Source organism: Bombus fervidus, chromosome 7, assembly GCF_041682495.2.
Source record: "Bombus fervidus isolate BK054 chromosome 7, iyBomFerv1, whole genome shotgun sequence".
In the NCBI taxonomy this organism is placed as follows: domain Eukaryota; kingdom Metazoa; phylum Arthropoda; class Insecta; order Hymenoptera; family Apidae; genus Bombus; species Bombus fervidus.
In genome coordinates, this window is record NC_091523.1 from 17,576,487 (window position 1) to 17,586,870 (window position 10,384).

Here is a 10,384-nt window from a genome sequence, read left to right on the forward strand (position 1 = left end):
GCACGCAAACTGATAGTTAGAACGAGAAAGGTCGTGAAATAATTACAAAATTTCTAATAACCGTGGTTGAGCCGTGACTCATTCGACATTGACCCATCGTTGCCTCACAGACTCCTAAAAAAAGAAAAAAAAGAAAAAGAAAAAAGAAACACATATTTCTTAAATCTTCTTCTTTCCTTCTACGAGTTACCCGGTTTCTAAAGTGCGTCGAATATTTAAATAAAGAGATGACTAATTGCACTTGTCGCAATGAAAAATCCTGGGTAGTGCTGTCGGACAGTATAATACCTTGTACGAAATGTTCAAAAGCCACTGATTCCGCTCATTAGAATTGTGCTTCCTTTGACAGATCATTTTTTAAAGGAACCAGTCCACGATGTGCGAAACGTCACCGTAAATCACGAGATTAATTATTTTCACGTATGTATCATTGTTTGTTGAGACACGCGCGCTTCTTAAACTTTCGTTGTTGCTAAAATCTCATTCTTTCCTCTCGCAAATATACCTTTACCAAATATATCTTTCTTTTATAAAAAAAAATGTTTCTACATTCAGGTTCGTTCTGAACCATTACGTAGGCGTACCGTCGCTAAAAAATTAACGGTCGACGACGTCAGATATACATCGTTATGATGTAATACTCTTCTTTCGAATCTGGAGGTAGCTGACAGCAAGTATTTGTCAAAACGTAGCAGCATTATCGATACGATTGATAACGTGAATAACGATACGTCGATAACAAGGAAAGTGTCGTATAGCATACTGTACTTTATTTTACTATAGGGCAAACCTGTATTTATCAAATACTTTTATAACGAGCAAAAAACAAAGAAAGAGAAAAAAAGAAAATAGAACTAATAAATTGCATTTTAGTACTTGAAATAAGAATAAAACGAAAGCTCTATTTTTTTCCCGATTTTGCACCTCTGGAATGGATAAAACCGTATACATTGTACGGTATTAGCGATTAAAGTAAATTAACAACGATAAAATCGAAGATAGTCAAGTTTTTCTGTTCTGTTCTACAGTCTTCGAGCGCCCCTCTATTGCACCCTGTACGTACAACTTTCTTGCAAGTGCTCCGCAATATATTCTTCCTGATAAGCACACATACCATCTATGATTCCTTTCTTCCACAACTTTTGTTTCTTAACTGTTGTTGGTTCTTATAAATCCGAAATGTCCTTTTCTTTCTTGATGAGCGAGTAATCGATTTTTGTGTTCAGAGGATGCTGGATCTTCTCCGTTCAGGTTGTGCTTCGAGACGCACGAAGATAACCTTCTGTTTATAACGTTACAAGAAAAACATAAACATAAAAGTACTACGGTGTCTTTCCTTGGTACGACATGTTTTGCAAGATGAAAGTACCTTGGTACTTTTTTGCAGGGAATTAAAAAATGTTACATTGGCATTGAAGCCTCTTTAAAGACGAACATAAAGAGAAATCAAGATATCTCGTTAAGTTTGGTCCATGAAGTCAAACAACTTTCATTCGAAATACTTCTCGCTACCTCTCGTACTTCGATACTCTTAGAGGAACGATCACGCGTATATATTTAAAACTGACATACGTATATATATCGTACGATCGAAAAGCGAGGGTTTTTTGCTTTTTCAAGCTAGTCCAACGCACAGAGGTTTGCTTTTGTATTGTATAAAAACAAGCGACATAAAAGGAAACATGGAAACGTGAAAACAGGAATCTGTTTTGTTCGTATATTGCGTAAGAAAATATGAAACTGGTAGTTCATAAAGGTAATAAGCGATACATAAACAACGAATAAAGTACGTAAAAGTGACTTCTCACGCTCTTTAAAGAGAAGAGACGTAAACTCGTTGACACGGTGCTTGCGCGTGTTGTCCAGTCTACTCGAAGGAAGCTCCAGAAGTAATGCGATAGAAAATACAAGTTCCAAGCAATTTGTATATTTATAGCAAGTGGTAACGGTTATTATAATTGACGATCTAGGCGTGGATTGATTGCAGGTTGCTCGTGCCATAATCCAGCCGGGAGGTTTTCTTTATTACGCGATACCGGTCATACGAAGGCTGAACCGGTATCACCGAGTGACATTTGAACGGAAAATGTCGGTGATAGCGGAGAGTATTTCAAACTATAAAAGGTGCATGCGATAGATGTTCACTCGCCAGTAGGGTTTCGCACGCGCTATCTGGAAATTCAGAAAACGAGGTTGGACGATCGCGTCGACACCGTCAATAACCAAGTATGATCGATAGACAGACTTTCGATCGTTATCTTAGCGCGCGCACGTTCCATCGATTACCGATTAACAGGCGTATCGTTGCAACTACTTACGCCACATTTGAACGCTTAACTTAATCATCACGTTCGCAAAACCACTTAATTGAATTAACCGGCCTAAACGGATAACTACTTCGTTACTTAGATTTATGATCGGACACTTGTCACGGTTTTAACGAGATACGCGATAATTAACCGACACGAAAGTATAATACGCAATACAGATAGAATTACGCGTATCTACTCGTCGGAGATACAGTACATATGAAAAAGATCGACATATAGCTGTTCATACACGCGTCATCGTTTATTTTCTAATTTTAGTGAATTTTAGTGGATTTTTTTATTAACTTTTTAATTAATTTTAATAAAAATTGCAATAAATAGAATTGGGACGAACAAAGTTCTGCTGTTGAGTCGAGTTAGAATAACGTACCTTAACGCGTCACGACAGTAATGACTTTTTTCAGACATTTTTCCACCCATCGCTCGCATCATGCACTTTCGGACAATTTGCCTGCTGAGTATGGTAGTTATGGCGCTAGCCGCGGACAAACCGATCGCCATCGTCAGCCAAAGTCAGGATATCAATCCGGATGGAAGCTTTTACTCGAAATGGGAAACCGCTAATGGCATTGCCGTCGAGGAAGAGGGTGTTTTGAAGAATCGTGGTCAAAAGGACGCGGAAGCCGAAGAAGTTCGCGGCTCGGCCTCGTGGACCGCGCCGGATGGTACGAGAATCAACCTCGGCTGGTTGGCTAACGAAAACGGTGCCGCATTTCAAGGGCCGCATCTGCCAACGCCACCACCCACGCAACCAATACCCATTCTCATTCAGCGTGCCCTCGACTGGATAGCCGCTCATCCCTCCAAAGACGCGTGAAACGGATTCTAGTTTTCCACTATGTTTCGTTCTTAACAGGACAATATCGCGCGAAGAAGAAGTCTCCGAATGATTTAAAGAATTTGACTTTAAGTACGTACGTCTCTCTGGAAATTTGAATTCTCATTCTTGGAATTCATCGAACTACGCTATTCGTGTGGAAATTGTTCGAAGAATATGCGACGAAGAAAAGCATTTCGTAAGAACTAAGATGTAAAAACTTTAGATTAAACGTATTATAGATTAACGAACCGATGTTATTAATTGATCGCCATAAAATATTCGTACCTCTCTATCGATTAATTAAAAGATTGCTTTGTAAATAACGTAAGTAATATAGTACTTTTACAGTCGATTTATATTAATAAAGTCGTTCGTGTTCTTGCGACGGGTATTCAACGGTAATAGAGAAATAAATCGTGTTTGTATAAAATTAAGTGGAAAATGGACTAAAAATATAAAAGATCATCAAACAAGATGATCCATCGTCGTTACTTAATTCCATTTAAGTGAAATATTTTGACAAAAATATGGCAGTAAAATTCACACGCTGCGATTAACGACATTCCGAATTATAATGCTAGCTCGGTGTACGATAAATGACAAACTGAAAAGAAAAAGGCGAACGTCGGTTCTGCGAGTTGTCGTGGCACTGGAATCTCGGCGAAACAACACGCGGATTTCGTAGACGATCTATTTGCAAGCAAAATAGCTCGCGACAGGTGCAACGCGATAGCACGGAAGTCGAGGTCGAAGGTTGCCGTTGCGGCGAAGGAGACAGAGAAATATGGCGTAAGTGTCAGAGTACGAAAGTTGCTCGTTGCAGCACCTGCATCGTTGCTGTCGACGATGTTGTCCTCGTTCGTTTGGATTACACACGCCTTGGTAGACGCAGAAAACCGTTTAACCGTGTAAATAGCACGCGCCCATCGTTACGCCTATTTACAGATTATTTCGTTAAATTATTTGCGCTAGCATGGCGACAATGAAAATACTATAGACTCATGCGCGCTGTAATACGAAAATGCCATTCGGTCGAAGTGCGATAAGTGGTGCTCGTTTCTTCTTACGTCTTACGTACTGTGGTTACAGCGACAAAAGTACCGTAGGTAAACTAGCGTTCATAAGTATTTGAACATTTGATTCGTTTCGATCAAAAGGTTGATGTTGTTTTATCATGTTTTCAGCGTTGTCAGAAAACGCCCCTCTGTTGTTAATATTTTATCACTTACCATAACTCGTAATTAAAATTAGTCGACGACTAAATAAGTAACAATAAGTTGAAACTTAATACAAAGAAGATAATTTATGTCGGAAGAGATACTTACGAGGAGAAGAAGAATAATTGCTATCTTTATCAAATTTATGTATCCATCGACAAGTAATAAAATATCATCCAATGCTATCGAATTGCATTATGCTATAGATGGCAAAATGTCCTGTTGCGTTTATTAGAAAATCTTGATTTTCTAATAACGCAAACGGTAGATTCGGTGAAAAGTTTCTTAGTATACCCGACGCTAAAGTTTAATAGTTTGATAGGCTTTGAATATATAAAGTTTATTAGCTCGAACTTCGCGATACTCTAAGATATAGTAAATGAAGCTGATTATTCTATATCACGAAGGAAGGTATGAAAATATATTCGGTAATTCATCTTTGTTTAAGACGTGATTTATGACTCTTGACACGTACTCTAATGATGCCCTCGGAAGGCTATCGTATATACCAAGATAAAAGTTTCACCGATGGTTTTGCATAGATGACAGAAGTTGGAACGGCCAAGCATTATGTAATTCCATTGTAAACGTGCAACATATCTCAGGTATACTAAAATAGAAGCGTATAACGTTGTCGTTCGTGAAAGTTCAACGAAAGTTTCAGACACAATCGATAATCCTTCGTCGCGTCATCGAAGAGACGTTGACGCACCAGACCGATATAAGACGATTCGTTGAGAAAGTTTGGCGTTACGTGTAGCTAATTGACTAACACGTGTTTAGATCAAGCCAGCAATTAGTAATAATTAAGATCGTTCCATGATATTTCGCGTCTATCAAACTCGACGAGATTTAAGAAAATAGAGGACGAAATACGCTAATGTTACTCGATCGTTCTTCCTATTCTTTAACATTTTATATTTATAATATCGTACCGTTGATTTAAACGAAACGATGCGAACGCGTTAAGCATAACCCGATACAAGCATATAGAAAAACGCGCGTGTTCCCTTTATAAAGATTTTGATTCTTATCAATTTTACTACTACTATGTTGATTGAACTTTGCGTGGAATATAATTCTTAAGTTACGGCAATTTGCTGTTTCATTTGCAAGGAAATGCAACAAAAGGCAAACGAGACCGCGTTATCCACAAGACCGTCGTCTTCGAATAAATTACCGGAGGACGTCCTTTATGTCCGCGGTATCGCGATTGATTAACGATGTCGAGGCAATTCTACAGCGAGCACGTGCTTAAAACGTTGTACTACGTCGCGTCGTGCTGAAACTTTCTATCGTAAATCAGCGCGTACCTTAGAGTGCACGGATCAAACGAGAACGAATCAAATTCCTCGAAGAAACTACGCTCCTCTTTCAGACTGCGCTCGGAATTTGTATTTTGTATTTACGATTGCAGTGCCGCGGGATTATTTCGTGGAAACGAGCCGGCGTTGATATGAATAATTGGAGCGGAATCGTAAATAATGACAAGGAAGTGTCAACAGAGAAGAGAATTTCGCGTGCATTTACAACGTGACTCTGTAGTTGCAGGCTGCACCCGTAGTTGACCCGTTCTGTCCTAGCTTTTCCTAAAGCGACTGTAAACTAGCCTTAATTCGATCTGCGTTTACATTCGATCCAGCTAACAGTTCCGGCCAAAGTGGACAAATTCGGGGCCAAAGAATAAACACTGTTTTGATACAAAGTTACGATTGAAGTTAACGTTGTCAGTTCGACAAGTTTGTTTTGCCAAGCGGAGAAGCAAATTGTCGTCAAATTTTCAAGCTGCGTCCGGTAAGCGAGACGTCTCGGTAATCGGAGAAACGTTTCGTACAACTCGACGCAACAACGTAGGTAACGTTAGTTGTTTCTACTTTGTGATAATCTTGGTTAAGGTAAAAATCAGTCTCGATATCTCTGTATCGTTCTCGTATACCTTCTAGGTAAATGTACGGGAATAAAAATACGTAAATAAGACAGGCAAAGAGATAAGACGAGGGTGTGTCTTGAATTGCAACATTTATTTCGTATGCATCGTAATACGTACGTACCTGGCAACGATCGTGTACATGTTCGCTGCCCGTGGTACGTACTCGCGTCTGCATGTGTTACAATACACGATACATATATAATACGACATAATATATCGATATACAATACACATATACGTCCGTAAAAGTATACAATAAATATTTACAACAGATTGAACCAGAGTAGTACGCGTTTCGTTAGAGCTTGGACTGCAAGAGGTGACGACGGGGCGATTCATCGTAATTCACGTTAGAAGAAAATTGAACGTAGCTCGTTTTGAGATCACTGACGGTACACGTCTCATCCTTTATACCTGATTCTGGTCCTCCTTGCTCGGGTGCGCCGCTATCCATTCGAGCGCCTTTTGAATGAGCGGCGGTATTTCCGGTGTGGTAGGTAGGTGAGCGCCCTGTGGTTGAAAACCTTCCTCGTTCGCAACATACGTCAACGAGATTTGTTGACCGTCGTCGCTCGGATAACTGAAGCTACCCTGAGCGTTCATCGCCTCGTTCTCTTGGCCAGCGTTCTCCAGATGACCCTCCTCTTGCGCTTTGATCCCATTCCCTGACTCGTAGCTCCATTTGTACGAGCCGTCCGGATTTGGACCCTCTTGACTTTGGCTGACAATCGGTATCACGTCCTCCGCTGGGGCAGCTGCCACGCAGCTTGTCAGCGCGATCACGGCTACCTGAACATCCGAAAAACAGAAATAAGTCGCGACTTTGCCTTTATCCTTCTCGCCGATCGCGCCGTATTGTTCTTCCGTTTTGTTATCGTCCGTTTTCACGTTGGAACACTGCTCGGAACAAGGAAACCGACTTTTGTTATTTCCAAGTCGAATCTATACAGTTTCAGTAGGGTGAATGCGGTTTTCGGATATCGTTTCGATATGGTTTCGCGTTTATACGATATTCTACGAATTCGTACGATCGTAAGCGACGTCCGATTCGTCCAACGCGCTATCAACTCGCGTACGTTTACGTTGCCTCGATTTGAACAAAATTACGAAACAACGTTCGAACGTCCCGCGCGAATCACTCTCTAGCTCGCAAATGACGCGTCTAGCTTTTGCACCAGCATCGAACCGGCAGACACGCGTTTAATCGAAGCGATTTCAAAGTTTGCTCGAGTCCTTAACGCAACGTTGGTCATTATAGCTGAGCGGTAAAACAAACGCGACACGTAATTTCGCGTAAAGACGTCGGGACAAATGGACCGGGGTGGAATACTGTCGTGAACGCGCGCGCCTATGTATACGTATACTCGCTCGGTGTTTACGTTATTGCGTTTAAACACCTATAAATTACGTCGCGAAAGATCGATTTTCACGTAATTACGCGCCTGTGAAGCGCGATTTAAACGGTAGAACGGATCACGTATCGATTCGAGAAATCGATTGCGTGATTACCCGTCGTTTAATCCGGTCGTGTACACTGCGAGTAACTCGTATTGTCGAAAACGGCGGGAAGCTTGCCGCAGTAGCGATACCGTTTCGAGTCAGCCGCTACTCGAATGGTAGTATGACGGTTATTAAGTCAGACGTAGTCGCCGGCGTTTCGTAACTGTTCGAACGTTTATCGCGTTAATAACATTTTCTTCTCTGCTATCAATACCTTTCCGCGTAAACATCGAAACTGCTAACTCTTTACGTAATTAGACAAATATATAAGTAAAGATTAACCGAGACTGCTTTCGAGTTGATAACGAACATATAACGAAACACGTGAAACAGGGAATACTACCTATAACTACTAACTAAAGTACCAAAGGATTAATCGCGTGCCAAGAACGTACGTGTTTATTTAGATTGTGCGGTGAGTTAGAAAACTTCGATCGACTATCTAACGAGATAATTTAGAGATCTTAAAGTTCGAGACGGATGTACACCAAGCGCGCACGATCCTTGTTAAAACCGCAGGCCTCTCTACATTCACCCTACTCACCTCTCGACCATTCGTCTCGTTAGACTTGCGTAGGAAATCGCAATACGTCCCCGAATCGAGCGAATCAAACGGCACAGGCAACGCGTATCACAGTATCCCGAAACGTATCACGCACAGAAACGAAAAAATCGTGGTCTCGACGGATCACTCGACGAATCTCTCCGTGGATCAGAGAGCTCACTCCGACGACGTTCCGATTGGTCCGGATTTTCGTTTCCGCGAGTTTCACCCTAGGTTTCCTCGTCCCGAGATCTTTCCGCTGGCGATTTTTCTCTTAATTACGCTTACCAGTGACGTGTACATGTTGCAGCAGTAATCGCTGATGGGCAAGTGTTTATCAAGCCCCGCAGCGCTCGTCGTATATATACCCCTGGAGGCATCACCAATACGATCGTTTGGCCAAGTAACGATAGCCACCGTGCTCCTAGGAGGACGCACATGGGACACGGCGACACGGCGACAGACAGAGAGGCACGATCGAGAGGAACAGAGAGGGAACGATAGTGACACAGAGGCAGAGGTACCTTAAGAGGGGTTACACGGATCCTCGTTTAACGCGCGCACGATACGCGTTCGTGTGTATCTATGCGAGGAAACGTACAGGGACAGCAACACATTGTACATCACCCGGAGAGAGATTACCTTGCCGGGGATCAGCATGTCACATTACGCTAAATGTCATCGGGTCCCCGTTAAAGGATGCTTGCTCAATTGTCATAATTTCTTTAACGACGCGCCACCATGCCATCGAGACCCTTTAGGTGGACGTTCGTCAGACGAGTTCGAGGGTTGACTCGCGATCTATCGATTCGCGTCAAACCGATTCGGACAGGGTTACGAGTTGGTAACCGAGACGCGTAATAGAAGATAAGAGCTCTAATAGAAGTACGTTGGACAATGATTTATATCGGCCCTGTCTTATAATTTGGCACAGTCGAGCCGGAAATCGTGCAGCTTAAGATTCGATCGTATAATTTGATACTGTACAACCAACGAGTAACAACGATGACTGTCCGAAGATACCGATGTATATAGTTTAGTTCCCGACGCACCTCATACTCGTATATAATATAATAAGTTTATCTTTTTTTAACTAGAAAAATATTTTCAATGTATCCAGAAAATCGAAACTATGCAAATTATCGTATAACGATTATCTACACAATCAATACCGACTTTATTACTTATAACTTATTATTACCGACAGACCGATGAGACGATTCGTACTCTGACGAACGTGTAAATTTTTCTTATTCGTATTTTTGATTGAATTACAAAGTCGACACTACGTTACCGATACCATCGAATAAATCTTACTTATCTGAATATTATATAATATTATACCGCGAATTGTTTAGCGGTGGTCTTTCGTTGTTTGCCCTTAATCATACGCGATAGTACGCGTAAGATGTTCCAACTATTTACATCGTCGTTGATTTCCTCCTCGGGAGTAAAACGCCTAAATCGAACACGTAATGCGTAGATAGAATTTTACGTCGATGACGATAATTACGTGACACGTAATAGCATATATTGTTTTGCTATTTTGTTTAAATAGCGTTTAACGCGCAATTACATTCTATAATTCTTATGTCTCGCGTTTGCGTCGTATTTCGTTTCTTCGACATTATTCCATGCATTTCACTTTCGTTCCTTCTGGACAAAGTGAAGGTACTTTGCAACACTTTCCGTGTATCTTTCTATTCTATTTGAAACATACCAGATGCGTCACCATTACCTTGAATTAAGTATGGGCGTGCATCTGTTTAATCAATGTTACCCGATTGGAACTCGAAGAGTTGATCGTCGGTAGATATTAATCGATTGTATATTAATTATAATATTTTTCCATACAAATTTGCTTTGCATAAAGAAAAATTTCTGTTAATCTAATCTGACCGTGGTACTTGCCGTACACGTTGTAATAGAACGTGGCATTTAAAATCTGCGTTTAATCAACGATATATGTAGCTACGCGATGAAATACAAAAGGTCGTAATCCGATCGAATATTTACCTTTACGATTAATTTTCTCCGATGCCT

At 41.0% G+C, this 10,384-nt stretch overlaps 2 protein-coding genes across 2 annotated transcripts; one reads left to right on the forward strand and one right to left on the reverse strand.

Moving 5' to 3' along the window:
• Nucleotides 1-2,112: 2,112 nt before the first annotated feature.
• LOC139988677 (endocuticle structural glycoprotein SgAbd-2) lies at nucleotides 2,113-3,623 on the forward strand. Its single transcript, XM_072006353.2, has 2 exons — nucleotides 2,113-2,226; nucleotides 2,735-3,623. The coding sequence occupies exon 2, from the start codon at nucleotides 2,761-2,763 to the stop codon at nucleotides 3,145-3,147; it is 387 nt and encodes a 128-aa protein (XP_071862454.1). The 5' UTR covers nucleotides 2,113-2,226; nucleotides 2,735-2,760; the 3' UTR covers nucleotides 3,148-3,623.
• Nucleotides 3,624-6,369: 2,746 nt separating this feature from the next.
• Nucleotides 6,370-8,784, reverse strand: Cpr22 (cuticular protein 22). The gene is made up of 2 exons (XM_072006475.1): nucleotides 8,630-8,784; nucleotides 6,370-7,086 (listed from the first exon to the last, which is right to left on the reverse strand). Exons 1-2 carry the CDS (start codon nucleotides 8,642-8,644, stop codon nucleotides 6,706-6,708), a joined length of 396 nt encoding a protein of 131 aa, XP_071862576.1. The 5' UTR covers nucleotides 8,645-8,784; the 3' UTR covers nucleotides 6,370-6,705.
• Nucleotides 8,785-10,384: the final 1,600 nt, after the last annotated feature.